Consider the following 19,108-nt stretch of genomic DNA (forward strand, 5'->3'; position numbering starts at 1 on the left):
AGCCGCCGCCGCCGCCGATGGCGTCCTCCGTCTGGCATCTGCTTGTCCTCCCCCTCCCTCAAGCCGAAGACGCCGGCGGCCTCCGCCGCGGCCGTCGGCCTCGACGGAGGGGAGGCGCCTTGATCTCGTTCTCGAGCGGCGCCAGCTCTCGCCATCGACCGGGTGTTGTCCCTGTCGCCGCCCGATCGGTCACAAGGGAGATCTCGGTGGACACAGGCGAGGCGACGGCGCGGCGAAGAAGGGAGAGGCGCGGGCTAGAGGGCTGGAGAAGGATTTCGCTCGGCTGCGGACGAGGTACGTGGGTGGCTACACCAGCACCGGAGCTAGGGCTTTTCCTTGGACGTGAGCCTGAATCGGGTTCACGGACGAGTTCGTGGAGGAGATAGAGCCTCGGTTCCAGGCCGCGTTCAAGGCGATGGAGGAGCTGGGGAAGGGCGTGATCGCAAACCTGGCCCAGACGAGGGCCGCATGGTCGGGCACTACTGGTTGAGGAAGTCGGAACGCGCACCGGCCCGATTCCTGAAGGCGCAGATTGAGAGCACGCTTGACGCGGTCTGCAATTTCGTTGTTCTTCTTTGATTGCTGTTTCCTGAGTTTAATGATCTCGTGGTAATGATAATAATGATATCTATTGCTCCTATTCTAGAGGATTCTTAGAAGAGAAGCTTGACGATCGGTTTATTTGTCGACGTTTGCCGAATGTCAAGTGTCAGGACGATAAAATTTTCATATGTTTTTGGAGCTATTATTCATTGGAGCAAGTTCAATAAGACAGGAAGCTCGTGACTTTTAACTTACAATGTTGGACACTCCTGCCATATAGGTTTGTCTTTCGGTCGACTTAGATGGATGTTGGAGCTCCCGAACGACATAGAGATAGTCAGATAGATCGGTATCCTTTGCTAATGGAACAAGTGGAGAGTAGTAGTGGTCATCAGCACGTGATTGATGTAGAGAGAAATGGGGACGCCTCCTTGACAGCATCTCATGGTGATCAGCAACGCAGGGTAGACTTGATAGAGAATGAGGATGGACTTTCGCCTAGCATGCCAGCTCCTGCGGATCAAACAACTGTAAATTCATCAAACAGATTGAACTCTGTGAATTCCTCTAGCATGAGAAGGAGTGATGATTACCACCAGCATCGAACAAGTCCATTGAATTCTGGACTATGGATTTTGGTGGAGTTAGTTGTCACCGAGGGTCAAATTATAGCATCCATAGGGGTTTTGTCATTGTCAAGACATGAAAATCCAGAGGCTCCACTATTTGCATGGGTTGTAGGTTATGCGGCAATGCTGCCTATTCTTTACTGGTGCTATCATTTGGCAACCGTGGTAGTGATCAGTCCAGTCAATCCCATTGAGGGACTTCTCATGGCATGGTCAATCGAGCCTAGATCTTATATAGCTATCTCGTCACACAGTCCACGAGATGAGGGCAATCAACATTGAAGAATCGGCATCATGGAATGGCCAAATTGCGCACACTCCGAGTTCACGGTAAAGTTCAATCGTTTCTTATGCTGCTCATGGATGATGATTGCTTCTCATCTATTCAAATTGAATTTCAATTTGCACGTTGTGGGATTATTGGCATCATTGAGAATAACCTAGTCTCGTACAATCTATGATAGATGGAATCAACAGCTAATTTCGTTTTTGCAGAATTAGTGGGCTGGTGGACCATTTCAAGATGGCCTTAGACTGCTTTTTTGCTGTATGGTTTGTTGTTGGCAATGTGTGGATTTTTGGAGGTCACTCTTCACCTTCCGATGCTCAAACTGTATAGGTACCAATTTATAGGGACACTGTTATGTTCTGTCTATACATGTAATTGCTGTGCTTGATGAAATATATGTGTTGTGGCCCTTTTGCAGGTTATGTATAGTATTTCTAACTTTAAGCTGTATTGGATATGCCATGCCTTTTATACTATGTGCAACAATTTGTTGCTGCCTACCTTGCATAATGTCTGTTCTGGGCATCCAAGAAGACTTTTCGTAGACAAGAGGAGCCACCTCAGAATCCATCAATGCTCTTCCTATCTACAAATTCAAGGTGAAGCAAGACTCAAATGCGACGGCGAGAAATTTAACACGGGGAGGAAGTGAAGGCGGGGTCTTGGCTCCGAGGGACGAAAAGGAGCGTTTCTTGTCGGGAGAAGACGCGGTAAGCATAAAACCCACTTATGTCCTCCCATTCCAATTCTGGAGTTCAAGCACCTTCCTGCTGAATTTTGACCTATAATGTAGGGCTAGCATTTGATTTTGCGTCCTAAAAAGAGAGAGGAGAGAGAAAGAAGCCTGAGTCGAGGAGCAGAGAGGAGAGAGGGCGTCGGGAGAGGGGAAGAAGGCAGACGACGCCAAGTGGGGCCCATCCCTCCAAATGGCGCCTCGTGAGTGGCCGGGGACCACGTTGACGTGGTGGTCCGGACCACCCAATATTTTCTCATATAAAGAGAGAAGGTGTCGATTGCATCGTCACCAATGCGTGTCTCAGCTAGGGAGAAGGCGTACACACCTAGTACCTCCCACCTATGTAACGGCTGCCTAGGGATCAATTATCAAAAAATTCCAAAACCTATCATATGTATTTCAATTCGGTGTTAAAATTTTCCTTTCAATTATATACCAATACATCATTTCTGATTAATTTTGGTTGAAGATCGCTGATATAGATGTTGGCCATCTTTTGAGACACATCGGCGCTTTATTGTAATTTCTTATAAATTTTTTTGAACTTTTATTTTGTTTATTTTGTCATTGTTGTTGGCAAGAGCTAACAAGTCCATGCAGATTTGGACTAGGCTCATCTTGCCCGTTGCCGACGAGGGTTTGTAAGCCCTCACTGGTCACAATAATAAATAATAATAAAAAATTGATTTTTTATTTTAAATTGTAAAAATTATCCACATCAATAATTTGTGGCCAAATTGACAAGAAGAACTATATTAGCAAATCATCCAAAGTTTTAGGATTAAGTTGGCTAAATTAAAATGTTTATAACTGAATTGATATTCATATAAAAAGATTTAGTATTTTTTTGGTAATTATCCCTTGAGTATCTTGTGGTTCACGATAGCTGGGGAAGCTTGGGGAATAACGCTTTGAGGATGCCAGAGCATCTAGATTTTACTCTATAGCGCTCAATAGATGGCTTGATCGGCGAAGGGGAAGCTAAGGTCGGCTGGGTCAACCTTCACCGGTGGAGTGCCGGAGAGAGACCAGAGATGGGACTAATCGGAGGACGACGGCGACGAGGATGGTCACTGGTGGCGCCCCAGGTGAGGGGAGGAGAGCTAACTTCTTTTTTTACTTATATAAACATTTCAGTAAATTTTCATTAACCCTAGTTGATAGGTACAAGACATTGAATTGAGATAGTTTTAAGAATCCAGTTCAATCGATGGAAATTGCGGAAATGACGTTGCACATGGGACAGAATTTTAGGGATCTAGTTGCAATAGCTCAAAATTTAAGGAAGATTTTACATATTAAAAAGGTTTTATGATTGGCATTGTTGTTAGCTATTTTATATAAATATTATATACATGTGCGTGTTATGAGGAGGAAGCCGCCTAAATAGGTAAGACAAGGTGAAATGCAACCATAAAATCAAAACGAACAGTCCAAAATTTAGAATTATTTGCATTTAATGAGTTAGAACATCAAATGTACAATGTGTATTGTGCTCCACGTCTTGTGGATTTTAGTTCAAGTTTTGTTGAGAGCACTATAAAAGTAAAAGTTTGGGTCGTTGAGATGTGCAAAAACTAACTGGAATGCAATTCGACGGTTGTACTAAAAGGCAATAAAATATGAAATTTGATTTTAAAATTTACTGTCTTCTTCTTGTGCTTGTAGGTTGGGCTTTACAATGTCAAACATTTAGTAAGGAAAAATTTCACGAAATAATACTAGGATACGATTTTTGGGAAAACCTTTAATGTATAATGCAAGAAAATGAATGGCGGTGGGGGAAAAAAAAATACAAAAACAAACACGAGGGTGCATTATAACTAGGTTTCCTTTTGGCTTATCGTAGAGTGCCTAGGCTTATTTTTTTATGGCAGCAATTTGTTGCAACCAGCACAAAAACAAATTTGCAATCACGAGCATATTAAATATTCAGATACTGTACCTCAAATAATAGAGGACTTTTTATTGGAATAGTTTATTCAATAGTGCATTATTTTCCACATAGCTGTGGGCAACGTAAGCTAGCAAGTAGAGTGTAAGATTTTAAATCGTGGAACAAGAATTGGGGACATCAAACAACATATAAAATGTATGTAATGAAGCGTTTGATTTCGAGATATACCATAGTTCTTTATGGTAATTAATAAATAAACCTAATATACATATGCCAATTTAATTTTAAACTTTTAATTTTATTAGTTTAATTCTAAACCTTTACTTGAAATTTCAATATAATCATTTTGATTAATTTTCGTTAAGATGATGATCCAGTTATCACTGGCCATCCTATATGGCACATTACCACATCAGCAATTTCGATGAAATGTCTAAGATTTGATTTTGACATCCATACATTAAGTTTATGATTGATTGGCTTCGTTTAAAATGTATTGAGATATTCAATAAAAATTGAGATTCAAAAGAGAAGTAAAATTAAATTTAAAGAGCGCCCATACGAACAAGTTGATTTATAATAATAAGCAGATAAGATTTGCAAATCTGCCTTTCTCTACAAAGCGTGTTGAGGTGTCATTTATAATCTTTTCTCTTTAAGCGTTGTGCTATCGTGATTGCCTCGTACCAAATTGTGCACATCATGTCTCATCTAAGTTTTAAAATTATAATTAGTGACAAGTTGATGTTACCTTCTCGTACGATTGATTTTTATTTTTCTATTTCTAACCGTTCATTTGATGTTTGCCGATGCGTGACTATCTTTTTAGTTGTTTTTTTCTGTCTGCCCCCTGTTTTATTTGCTAGTGCCCATCGCCATTGTTGACAAAAAGAGTATAGTAGGGAACCAATTCTCCATTCAAACTCGATCGAGCTTGATGTCTCAAATATGACCACCACCGGGTTTAGAAGTAAACTTAGGTTTATGCTTGCGCTCGACTCGAACTCAAAATCCAAATTTTGGAAATCGAATAAAGTTGGAATATAATACTGCGCGTTTGTTTATAATATCAATAAGCACATGTAGTTTTTACTTAAAAGGGTAACGATACCATTAGCCTCTGAATTCTTTTTTTTTTTTTAAACAATTGGGTCCTTAGACTAATAATCGAATTGTGAGTAAATATGCTGAACGTATATATCTGTCTCTATAAGCTCTTTATTGGTCTCTGAAACATTCCGAGCAGATAAAACAATTCCCAAATCGATTTGAGAGCAAATTTGTGCCAGATAAATTTGAGTACAAGAGCCCTTGCCTTAATACTTCATATAGTTTTGCGGTAGCATTATCAATCACTCTAAAAACATTTATAACACTTGTCAGTAGTTTAACAAAAGGATTTCGTTAACAAGTACACCCGAGGAAATTGTTATATACCAAAGGAAGAACAGTTCATCATTTTGATGAGATCCCTCTCTTGAATTAAGCGTAATTAGCAAATTGAGAATTTTTTTTTTCTTATTGCGTAGTTAACAAGACACTTAGCACAATGTTGCCCTGTCGATCAAGGCTCAAAAAGCCCGTGGTCGAACTAGATGCGGAGGTTGTGAGCTATCGTATTATTATTAACTCTTAGACCGCTAGAGTTTTGGAGAAATTATAACCTTTTTCCATGCCGGAGCGTACCCTTTTAACTCGTTCTCAGGGAGTGTAGCCTCGACGCTTCTTGTTGCTCAGGAGCTTCATCTTCTCGCTCATCGGCAAATTGATAAACCACTTGCTCTGCTCGAAAACCTCATCTTGTACTCCCGGCTTATTCCGTGGTTTACACGTAGAAGAACCTGCAACCCAAGCACGCCTATACGCATGCAAAATGATATCGAACTAGGAATTAATCGCCGACGTTGCACTCACCGACGTTGCGCCTCATGCAGAATTTCTAACACAAAAACCGAAAAAAAAAAAAAAAAAAAAAAGGCAAAGAAGAAGAAGAGCGATTGAGGACCTGGTTGAGTAGAGCGACGGATTGGTGGACATTGGATGTGGAGAGATCGATATGGTTGAGATCGGATATTTTGGTGACTTCGAAGACATCCTTTGTTTTCTTCATGTCATGAGTTTTCAGATTAACGTTCTCCTTGCTTTCTTCCTTACAACAATTATGGGGTCTCAGGTTGTTTTGCAAACCGAACCGAAATGTCAATGTACCCATTTTTTTGTTTTTACTTACCATCCGAATTGGAATTAAAATCGAATTGAAAATACCCGAATTTTTGTGTCTGGATAGGATATTATTGACGCTGCTCGTTTTTTTTTTTGAACGAGACGCTGCTCGTTTATGTTGTTGGTTTTGAGCGGAGCACTTGCATTGGGTGGGCCTAATTAACTAATAAACTTGCCAGTTTTTGGGCTAGCCCATGAAAAGCCCACATTTGCACCCTCTCAAAATGAGGTCATGTGCAAGAATGGAGATGCAAATTAGTTAAAGTCTGAAACTACAGACAAATAAGAAAGTTTACGGACTACGAAGTGAAAGCCCCATTCTTTCAAGCATTACAATTTATCGAGTTGTATTGGGTTAATTTTTATTTGACATATACATGAAAAGTTTATAAGAACTAGAAATGATGCACACACATTGCGGTCGCAAAAAAGAAGAAAGGGTGGAGTGGAGAAAAAAGGCAATCTTAGGGTCCGTTTATTTAAAAAGCAAACTATTTTCGGAAAATTATTTTCCAACTTTCTAATGTTTAGATAACAGGAAATTAATTGATCTATAAAAAACGTTTTTGATGGACCGAAAAAAACAAACTTAAAATGGGTGGAAACGCTTTCCTCTTCTAGCAAGAAAGAAATAATTTTCCTTAAATTTTTATGAAGATGTCACGGTGAAGGTGATATTTGAACTCAATATCTCATTTTTGAAAAATCTATTGTCCCTTGCCCGATGAACTTCCTCGTGATTGAGTTTATTTCGGTCAGATTGACCGATCATCAGTCATCAATCAATAATTAAAACGTTGGCGAGAAGAACGCATAGAATATGTTGCAAAGGTGCGAAGAGAATATACCGATGCTGTTCCTTACGCACGTGCTCACATTCAATGCGGTTTCTCGCGCATGCGCGCGTTTACTTTTTCGACGCTCGCTAGCTGTGCGCATTCCTCTCTCTCTCTCCGTCATCAAAATTCTCGAAGCTGACGTCACTCGCACTCGCGTTTTCTATTGGGCAATTCGCAGCAACTGGAGGCACGCCACGATTGCTCTAGCTTCGGTCGGCTGTTCTTCGTATCTTCCCCATGGCATGCACACTCTCGTCGAGAAGTTAGAGAGAGCATCGTGTGGCGTATGTTCATGAATATTAGATAATATGCTATCACGAATATCACTAGAGGTATTATTAGATAATAGGGATATAATTAGATATTTCGGTATTTTCTAAGGTATCTAATTTCCTCATTAGATTTAGGTAACTACAAATTAGATGACTTCATTCTCTCTCTTTACATATATAGATATTGTTTGGGCATAAAAAGCCTATTAATTGTAAGATATAATCAAATCAAGTCAATTGAGTAATAACATGGTCTTTAACTATTTCCCCTCTATGGTAATCAAGGATGAAGGTAGGTGGTGCTGTTGTAGTCCTCACATGCAACAAGGTGGAGATTCCGGTCGAGACATTTCCTACTTGACCCTTTAAGTCAACTAAGTTCACTTTTTCATCCAAAAAAAAAAAAACTAAGTTCACTTGGGCCTAAATTTTCGCTCTCTCTAGTAATCTTCTTGAGTGAAGATATTGGAGAAAGTTATTGGATTTTTGCCATGCACTTCCATAAGTGGCATTAGAGCCACCAATAGAGATCCAAACCGAAACACTAAACTTTAATCTTTCTTCTTATCGTTGGTCTTGATAAAAACAATATAGAACCCATGTATCCATCATTATATTTTTACTTTGACACTGAAACTATTTTTATATTAAATATAGTCTATATTAAATCATATTAAACCACAAACCCTCCAGATTATTGAGACTCATAATACTTGTTATATATGGGAACATATCTTTGTTCTATAAAATCAATTGACAAACTCAAAATCTTGTTGTAACATAAGAAACATAATAATAAATGAGTTTGACACTCCTTTTGGGTCTTCTCTCATTTTGATTTGCTTGTAAGTTCAACAGTTTTTTGAGTTTTTCTTTGGTGTTACAGTGAAGGACACATTCGAACTCAAATTTCACATGTTAAGCCTATCTCCTCCCCTTTCGCAGTAAACTTCCTTATGATTGAGTTTATTTAATATTCTCGTACATGCACGAGTTGACTCTTCTCTCTCCCCTGTTTCGGTTGTTCCTTCTCAGACCATTCTCATTTCAGGGAGTGTTTCGCACATGCACTCGTTGACTTCTCTCTGCCCTGCCTCAGTTATTCCTTCACACACCATTCCCAATTTATGCGGTTTTTCACACATGCAACCTTTGACTTCTCTCTTTCCCCTATTTCAGTTGTTCCTTCCTCTCTCTCTCTCTCTCTCTCTGCATACAGCCATCTCTTCATTTCTTCGTCATCGAAGTTCTTGAAGTGACAAGGGACGGGCTGAGGACCGCGAGTGTGGGTCTGCGAAGCAGTCCATGGGTCTCCTTGACGTGCTGGGGCGAATATGGACTCCTCCGATGCATCATTCGATGTACGCTATAATAGCTGCGGTTGTCGGTTCCCTATCCTTCATATATTGGGATGATATGCACGCTCTGGTGTTGAATAAGAGCATCGACTGGTGGTCTATGTGGGCTTGCCTGCTTGGTATCTTCTTCTTCTTTTCGTCTCCGTTAGTCGAGAATCCCATTAAGCCCAGTTATTTGAACTTTAGCAGATGGTGAGCACTAATTCAATCGCAAGCCTACCTAAATGATTGTTTTTGCTATTAAATGGGGGCTTGCTTTGTGATCTTTGAGTGCATTAATAGCTGTTTTAAGTGTCTTTGAGGGAAATGCTTGCTTTCACAGGCACATTGCGTGGATGTCTGCGGCGACTCTGTATCATTTTCCCAGTTCTCAGTCAATAGGAGAGGATTTGAGGATGAATTTGTCTTTATATTTGACAATTTATGGCTCCTCTATCTATATTCCTTGCTTTCTTCCACATAATATTGATTGGTCTTTCGCATATCGGGCTTGTATCTCCAGAGGCGAGGAGAAGACCAGAGCTGTGGAACCTTCTACAGGAGCACGGTTAGTTATGAGGATCCATTTCTTTGAAGATTATACAACATAGGCTTTTTCTTGTGGTTTTTAGTATAATGCATCTTCCGTTATGTCCAGGTTCTAAGCATTGCCTGCTGTGGATTTTTAGTCACTGCGGGAACCGTGCTTATTTGAAGCAAACGCCGTTTGAGGGAAAATGTTATGGCTGGTTCTCTTTTGGGAAGAAAGAAGAAAGGACACATTGATCTCGAAACTCCTGCGGATGAATGAGTTTAAGGACGAGATTTGCTCGTGTTGGTTTGCTCCGGTTGGGTCTGCTAATGATTATCCATTCTGGTCGAAGTGGGTCATGTTCGGGCAGGTACAAAATGAACGCTTTCTGCATTGATCATATGTCATGGCTACTTTAATATCGCTTTCTTGTTCGTTGCAGGGTTCTGATGAAATTTCTTCCTTACACTCGTTATGGGCAACCTTCGCAGGCCTTTATATTGCCGATTATCTTCTGGAAAGGTCAACCGGGTGAGTGACAATTTGTTTGTCTTTGATAGGTCGGTTCAGATTTGGTAGGTTGAAAATATGTCCGATCCAATTCGATCCCATTCACCCCACTCATTTTTATGTGATGCAATTTTAGAGATCCATACCCAATTCGATACTATTTGACCCAACTTGAACTTGGATCCATACTAAATTCAATTTGAGCTCCAATTTCTAGCAATTTTTCTCCTTAAATATGAAAAATAGCACATTGAAAAAAAAAAAGTAATATTAAATACAACATTAGAAAATCTTTTATAAATAAGAAATTACTACAACATTTGAGCCTTGAGGAATCAAGCTACTAGAATATAATCTCCTATTAGTTCTCCCGGTGCTAGAAGTTTGATGAAATTTCTGCTCTTGTAAGATTTGAAAATACTCTAAAGACTTGAAAGACTAGCCACAGGTCTCCTAGCGGTTCTCTCACAATCTCTTAGGAGAGCTTTGGACAGTAGCGGAGGAGGTGGCAGTGAGAGAGTGACAAGCTTAGTAATAACAGTCTTTGACCCATTATGAGAATAGTTTGCTTGTGAATTATAAATTTTTAAAAGAATGGACCCCATAATAAGATATAATTATTTGTTATTTGATTTTTTCAGAATAAATTATTATTTTTTTTACCATCGCCAATAATTTCTCATTGACCTATTTTAACACCTCTGGCAATTTAATAGCTAACAAAACTTTGCTGCCTTGTCTTGGACAAAGTTTTGTGATGGATTCTCCTTCTTATTCTCGTTATAGTGCAATAGTTTTCACTATAAGTGTTTTGATTAGCCAATTAAGAACAGTACCTTGATAAAGTCAGTAGCATGAATATGATGGACGACTATTTGTTGGAGTTCTTTGTGATAATGCAGTTGAAAACTCCGGCAGTAGAAAAGTAAAACGGTCTTGTGCTTATAGATGACCTCGTCATCACTTTTTCACCAGTCTGCGGAGGTTGCAACTTAATTCATTAGAATTTTATCGTTAGAATTTTTATAACGAGACCTTTAGGTTGAAGGCTCACCACCATTTATCGGCAAATGAGACCTTTACTGGTTGAAGAAGAAGAGCAAATGAGACCAGATTTGTTGAACTTGGTTCCTTGGTATTCTGGGTATACGTTAGAGGAAATGAAATCAGAATTTTTGGACATGGTTCCTTGGTATTCTGGGTATACGTTTTCCCTCCTCTTTCTCCTTTTCTTGCCCATTTTTCAGGGGATCTTGGAGTGTCTTTTACTCATACAGTTGTTGTGTACTGCAGAACTTCAGCTGATCTTTTTAAGACGGTTTTTGACCTCATAGTGTCAGTAACGGTCTTTCTTGGCCGCTTTGACAGTCGCATGATGCAGGTTAAGTTCCGATTTTTCTAAACTCCATGTACTTAATTCATGATGTACCCCGTTTTCTCGGAAATTTCCCTCCGAAATGCAGTTCACGTCTCTCTGTATCAGCCCATTGATCTCTCTAAGAAGATAGTTGACCTGGAAATGACTTCAATAGATTTTTCTTCACAGTTTTTCCTTGTTGGATCTTAACAAAAGGAATATTATGAAACCTTTGCATCACAAACACAGCATCAAGTATAGCTTAGGTTATCAAATCATTTACTAACCGAACACACACACACTCAAAAGAAAAGGAAGAAAAGCCGTTTAGATAGTTTAAAGATTGAATGAGTAATTTGTGCTGACAAATGATCTAAAGTTGCTGTTTGCAAACTTCGATTGTCAATGTTTATTTTCCATCATTTTATTTGCAGTCTCTCCATCTTTTTATCAAATCAATTTATCGTCGCTATAGCATAAATGTAATCGGTGTGAATAACCTTTTGCGTTCTCTAATTAAATTAAGCATTTTGGTGTTGTTTAAGTACTGAACCATGTGTGCATAAAAAATGCAGCGGCTGCATCATCTCATCATTTTTTAATTCATCAGGCAGCAGTGAGCAAAGCCGAACACGGAGTTCGACGGGATTTTTTGTATGACCACTCCAGGGATAAAGAAGATTTTTGGTTTGATTCCGTTGCTGATACTGGTGATGGTTGGAACTCTTCTTACTGCATTGCACGGCTACTGGCTCAGCCTGAACTTAATGTGGAGACCAGTAGTGATTCAGAGCTTCCCTTGCCACCTGGGAACCATCACTTACAACGAGGGAACTTGCTTCTTATAGGGGGCGATCTTGCGTAAGTCAATCACGCATTTTTCTATTCTACAGCACGACAATTTGCATCAGTTTAAGTAATTTTCTTGCTGTCATTTTATTGTATCTCCTGCATGAACCGGAGCATGTAGAGTTAATGACTGATGGTTCTTATATAGTATTTAAGACCATTAGTCATATAAAATTAGTGGGTCCAATGCTCATGGTAAGTAGAAAATGAAACAGTACCAAACACATTTTGGTTGGCTAAATTTTGCATTTGAACTTCTTCTGGTCTATTTTATATGTTGTTCTATTTAGACTGACTGTTCTGCATCTACTTTTCTTGAGGAGGAACATATCAATTGGCTTAACTTGCCTTTATTGTACCATTACGCTTCCAGATATACGTTGTGTTCATCGAGCTTGAGACTCTCATTTGCCACTTCGGGAGTGTGATTTGATTACCTCAGGGTCGGTTTGTTTTGACTTAAGAAAACCTGGAAGCGATTCTTACTTTCCCATGAAATTTAAAAATATTATTCGAATTTTAAGAAATTATTAAAATTGTAAGTTCAGACTAATCTCCTTCACTCGTTTTCTTTCATTTCGGCTAGTGTTAAACAATACATTTTTTATTGGATCATATTGGTTGCAGAGTATGAAAGGAAGTGTCAGCTGGTTTGATTTTAAAAGAAGCATGCTGAACAGAGGATTAGGCATCATTTGCTTGTATAAGTGCATCGTTTTCTAGAAATGTTCGATCTCCCACTCAAGCAAAATATTATGCTTCCTTTGTAGATATCCAAATCCGACTCCAGACAATTACGAATACAGATTCTTTCGTCCTTTTATGTGTGCTCTTCAGCCTCCTCCAACTTGGTACGAATCAGAGCAGATCGCTGTGGACAAGCCTGAGATTCCACTTGAGTTCTCTGATGGACCCCGGGCTTTCATAATTCCTGGAAATCATGGTTAGTAGTGGTTTCATCCTGAACCTTGCTTAAGTTATTTGTCTGGCTCTTGGAGATCACCTCGTATCATATTTGAAATTGTCACCATTACTTTGTGCTGAACCCATGTCCTTTTTTGTTTTATGAGAAAATTACCAAAACAATCCTAAACCTATTGCAATTTTTCCAATTTGGTCATAAACCTTTTTTTTAACCAATCCAGTCATAAACCTTTGTAGTTATGTCAATTTAGTCCATTCAGCTAAATTTGGTTAGCCAAGGCTAACGTGGATGTTGGCCAACATTGACGTGTCATTTTAAAATATAATATATATTTTATATATATTATTTATTTATTTTCTCTCTCTCTCTCTCTCTCTCTCTCTCTTTCCCTCCTTCCTTCCTTCCTCCTTCTCCCAACCGATTGTCGGACCTCGGCAACTAGCCGAGGTGTTGGCTGGCGAGGCTCACCCCCACCGATCACTAGCGAGGGCAAACCTCACCCAATGATGGTGTTGCTCGACCTCGCCATGGCTGAGCAAGGGCAAGGTGTTGACCGGCGAGGCTTGCCCCCACCGATCATTGGCGAGGGCGAACCTCGCCCAACAACGGTGCTGCTTGGCCTCGCCATGGTTGAGCGAGGGCCTTGCCCTGTGATGGCGAGGCTCTCACTAGATCCATGGCCAATGGCATTTTTATTAGGCTAATTCAAATCCATTTGGGTGGCCTCGCCCTAGGTGGGTGAGGCCTTGCTATCGTAGGATGAGCTCGACCTTGCCCAGCCATGGTGAGGCCGAGCAATGCCGTTGCTAGGTGAGGTTGAGCCTTGCCAAATCTAGTGAGGCCTCGGCCAACGATAGGACCTCATCTTCAATTTGGCGAGGCTCGCCCTCGCCAATGGCGGATGGGGGTGAGCCTTGCCAGCCAACACCTTTGGTCAGCTGCCGAGGTTCGGCAACTGATTGGGGGAAGAAGGAAGGAGGGGGGAGAGAGAAAATTAAAAAAAAAAATTAAAAATGGCACGTCACCATTGGCCAAGTGGCTTGCGCCGACCAACATCCACATTAGTGTTGGCTAGCTAAATTTAACTGGTTGGACTGAATTTGTATAATTGTAAAAGGTTTATGAGTGAATTGATAAAAAATAATTTAAGATTTAATTGAAAAATTACAATAGATTTAGAATTATTTTGATAATTTTCCCTTTGTTTTATCATTAGAAGTTTCTAAACCAGCGGTGCCATGAAAATGTGATGGTTACCTCAAAATCATCTTTATGTGGTTTTGCAGATTGGTTTGATGGACTTCATACTTTCACGAGGTACATATGCCATAACAGTTGGTTAGGTGGAGGTTTATGCCTCAAAAAAAGAGTTATTTTGCTTTGCGACTACCGAAAAATTGGTGGGTGTTTGGCCTTGATCTGGCACTCCATGAAGATATTGATGTGTACCAATTTAAATTCTTCTCGGAGCTGGTAAACAAAGAGGTACTTCCTTAATTTTTTTGCAGATTTTATCAATCTTCGATAGAGGTGCCAAAAGAAAAGAAAAAAAAAAAACGGATGAGGGAACTTTTTGAGTTGAGGGACCCTGCATTGGACACGTGACCAATTGTCCGTATCACTCTTTGGGATCTTTCTAGAGATTTTCCAGCAGTGAATTATTTGCTATTTGGCCTGTAGTCTGATTTGCTGTTGGGTTGTTTACATTTTCTTTTTCTTTATTTTTTTGTTCGAAAGGTTGTTTACTTGTTGGACAAGTATTTTTCTGCTAGTAATTTGCCGAGAGGATCATACTCTTTTAACTATAGATTTTATGATTTCTCATCTATGTCACAGCTAATCTGAGCACATGAGCAATGATGTGCATTCATGATAATGTTAACTATATCCTTAAATGAATCATAACTCATTTATCATTAGAATTTATTTCATATCCTATGCTACTCCTAGCAACTTATATATTTTACAATAAATTATGATGTTTTCTTCATGTTTCTGGTACCTCTAGATACACCTCTTACTCACACTAAAGTACGGATTCGAACTTTTTTTGAGGTGCTTAAGCTAGTAAACAAACTTTTTATTAAAATATGACATCTACAACTGTCTAATTCCACATTCAATGCAAGTTGAGGGTAACGACTCTGTGATCATACTTACGCATGCACCTAAGTGGCTTCTTGATTGGTACTCGAATGATGTTACTGGAAAGAATTCCTCTAACAATTCTGGAAAGAGAAATAGAAAGAAATCCTCCGATGAATCTGGAAAGAATTTCTCTCATTTATACGTGATTATTTGAAGGGGAGATGTAAACTTCAAATTGCTGGGGACTTGCACCATTATATGCGTCATAGTGTACCTAAGAATACGTCAGCTTATGTGGAACATCTACTGGTGAATGGCTGTGGCGGGGCATTTTTACATCCAACCCACGTATTTGGCAACTTCAAGGAATATTGTGGAGCTACTTATGAGACCGAGGCTTCTTTTCCATCCTTTGAAGATTCTAGCAAGGTATATGACAAGACGGACCTAGCTTTTTTGATCAATGAGTGTAGAACTGTAGTCGAAAATCTTACTTTTATCTGGTTTCTTTGCAGATTGCTTTGCGAAATATCTGGAAATTTCGGGAGAAAAACTGGCAGTTTGATATTATTGGTGGTATTATCTACTTTGTACTGGCTTTTTCTATGTTCCCACAAGTGAGTATGCCTTTAGCTAAATTTGAGTGTTGCATTCAGATTCTCGGTAGACTGGTATCATGTCACTTTAGCACTTAGCACTTACCATATCCATTATTTATTAATCCAATCCATCAGAAGCTGGGTGTCTTCATTTTACTTAACTCTCCATTGTGAATCCCTTTTAAGCTATTAAAGTTCCCAGGAGATAATTCAAGTTCCAAAGATAAGCAAATAGCATGGAGCCTACTTATCCTCCTGCTTATTGATTATTATGTTAATATGTTTGAGCAATTGCCTTATTCTTGGCCTTCCTTCGCAGTGTGACCTCGATCAAATTTTACAAGATGACTCTGTATCTGGTCATTTGAGGAGCTTTTCTGTCACTGTATGGGCTACTTTGAAGTACTTGCTGGAACAGTCTTATGTGTCGCTAGCAGGTGCTTTGCTATTTCTTATTGCATTAATAGCATTTGCACCAAAAGTGTCGCGGAAGAAACGAGTGATGATGGGTTTGCTTCACTTTTCTGCGCACTTGACTTCTGTTATAATGCTTGTGCTACTGATGGAACTCGGTTTAGAGGCCTGCATCAGGCATAAATTTTTGGCGACTTCAGGTTAGTTTTCAAGCATTCTGCTGTACGTGTAATTCTTTGGCACTCTTGTCATTCATATGTACTTTTGAAGGTGGCATGACTCAGATGTCAATGTTGCATGGATCACTGGGTGCCTGATTTGATTGTCTGCTTTCACACAATGGAGAAGTGAGCGTCTCTGATGTCGGATTGATTGATATAACTTCATGAATTTTCCTCTTGTGGCACGTTGGACCATTCCTTTTTCTTGAGCTTGGGAGTCATGTCCTTGTGTTGGCTAAGTAAGCATTCACTTAAGTGTCTGAGATGCTGACGCAGATTTGTATCTTAGATTATCACTCATTGTACCAGTGGTACCGAACAGTGGAGTGTGAGTACTTTCCAGATCCTACGGGCCTTCGAGTTCGTATGGAACAATGGACATTCGGTCTTTATCCTGCTTGCATCAAATATCTCATGTCTGCCTTTGATGTCCCGGAGGTTTGTATCATTTTTATTATTTCAGGGTGCCGTTTTTTGAGTATGGGTATCTCAAGTTGCATATCTTGTCTAGAATGTGACTTTTTTGGATTGAAAATTACTAGGTCATGGCTGTATCACGGACAGACATCTGCCAGAACCGAATGGAATCATTGTCGCGTGGCGTTGTTGCAATATATTATGCTTCTGTGTTTGTCTATTTCTGGGTCTTTTCCACTCCAGTTGTCTCTCAAGTTTTTGGAAGCTATTTATACATTTGCGTTAACTGGCTTCATTTACACTATGACGAGGCCTTCTCCTCACTTCGAGTTGCTGATTACAAAGGGTTTACACGATTCCGCATAAACAAGAAAGGTGATCTTGAAGTTTATACCCTAGCGGTTGATGAGGTAATTGGTCAGAACTATTGTTGCTTTAGTCACATTGACAGTATATTCTGGAATTTTAAGTAATATTGCTTTGGTCCCTAGCAATATAAAATACCATCAGCATATTCTTTACTCTGTCATTGATATTTTAAGCAATATGATTTCTTTGTGAACATTTCTATAGAAGGCCTAAGGTCATCATAATATATTCTGGAATTGAAGCAGCACAATTTGCAGGGTATCTTGCACTATTGCTATTGTTTATATTGTTTAATATATTGCACTACTTTTATATTACATGCACCATTGTCTTAAATCAAACACTGGAGGAAAATTTAATGATTTTCTGTAGCTTAACGGCTTCCCTACCAGCATCTTGTCGATTTTTAATTTAAAGTACTTGTAGTTAATTAAGGACAAGTCGAAGGTTTTAATCTTTGCTTCTGTTTATTAGACATTTGTAAAGAATGTGCTTCATCAAGGGAAACATCAGCAGGAACGAAAAGGTTCTAAGATTTTGACTTAGTGCACTGAGTTGTGAAGTCATCTCATGTTGTACTGGTTTCTTAGATATGAAATATTAGCGTCTTTTGGGATTCAGTGTTGTGGCTTGTTAGATATATCTGGAAGAGTTTTGACTTATGTGCGTTGTCTTGGGGACGAGTCGTTGTAACATACGCATCACTTGCTCAGTCAGATTCTGTGATAAGGTCTGTTAAATATGTGTTGCTCCCTATTGAACGCTGAAATAATTCAAGAGCAGATATGATACGTTGTCTACCTTGTAAAAGCCAGATGTATCTTAGGATTCTGCTGTAAAAACCTTAAACCGGCAGCAGTGTTTGTCAGAATCATTTGTGTTCTCTAATTTAATGATGTCCCTGTTACTAATATTTCAACTAGGGCTGTAGAAATTGTCGGCATGGGAAGTGGTCGTTAGACAAACTTGCATTAGGAAGGATATTTGGACAACAGAAATTATACGCAGAATCGATTCTGGATGTTTGACTGAAAAATATGATGTGGAAAGATAAATGGAACGATGATGACAGAGATTTGGATCCAGTAAGGTCATCGAAGCTGTCTGTAGGCCCTAGACAAGTAAGGGGAAACTTCCAAAGTTCAAAAGTCTATCTGAACCCAAGTTTTGCCCAATTCAAGGAGTTTTTTTGGTCCAAACATTAGATGCATCATTTGTTTCCAGATCTTACGGCGCTGTCCTGCTCAACTTGTATAACTGTTCCCAACAATGGTGACTTATCTTTGCATACCAAATCTTGAGCTTATTATGAGGTTTTCTTATTCTTTCACCTTGTAATGCAGGTTCCAAAGGATTGGGATCTGGCTCTTGATTGGCGGGATGAACCAAATCAGCCAGAGAGGAGCAGCCACCTTAGGGACCATCCTAGTATGTGGAGGTCCGCAGATCCCTTAAAGGACCCATTAAAAACAGTAAGAATTGAAGACTACTTTGTCATACACCGCAACGGTGAAAATCATCAAGAAACTCCTGGACCTGCTCAACCAGAACCAGAATCAGAGCAAAGCCTGAACTCTGAGAATGAAATAATCGAAGAAGAACCAGAGAGTTTTGAAGAATCATAAGGAGCCGAGTGGGAAGAAGGAAGCGGAGAAGCGTGAATCTATCAATTGTCATGTTATAAGTGCGATCCCAGGAGGTAAAAACCGAAATTAACGAGGTAGAGAAAATGATTCGATCGTTGTCCTGCTTCAACCTTGAAAACCATTATCACGATCGCTCTTAAATCTTGAAATCGACCCTTCCTCTTCAGCGGCAGAGAAGAAGATGAAAAGGATTCGAATGTTGTCAAGTCTGATGACCCCTTGTTTCGTCTTGTTACGAACTGTTTTTGCGTTGGAATGACCGCGAGGTGAAGTGAATAAATACTTTTGATATTCATTGTTTTCCACTCTTTGTTATTTTTATTGCTTTTGATTATGATACAAAGGGAGAGAAAAGTATGCAACTGTGTTGGAAAAGAAGGAAACGTAAAAGTTTTCTTATGTATAATCCAACAGAT

The 19,108-nt window shown here is 39.5% G+C and overlaps 1 protein-coding gene and 1 pseudogene across 1 annotated transcript; both read left to right on the top strand.

Moving 5' to 3' along the window:
• The first annotated feature begins 618 nt into the window (after positions 1–618).
• LOC104439214 lies at positions 619–1,454 on the top strand. The gene has a single exon (XM_039307148.1). It carries the CDS (start codon positions 846–848, stop codon positions 1,452–1,454), a length of 609 nt encoding a protein of 202 aa, XP_039163082.1. The 5' UTR covers positions 619–845.
• A 7,279-nt stretch (positions 1,455–8,733) lies between these two features.
• LOC104429835 lies at positions 8,734–18,671 on the top strand (annotated as a pseudogene).
• The last annotated feature ends 437 nt before the right edge of the window (positions 18,672–19,108 follow it).

The sequence above is a fragment of the Eucalyptus grandis genome, chromosome 2, assembly GCF_016545825.1.
Source record: "Eucalyptus grandis isolate ANBG69807.140 chromosome 2, ASM1654582v1, whole genome shotgun sequence".
Lineage (NCBI taxonomy): Eukaryota > Viridiplantae > Streptophyta > Magnoliopsida > Myrtales > Myrtaceae > Eucalyptus > Eucalyptus grandis.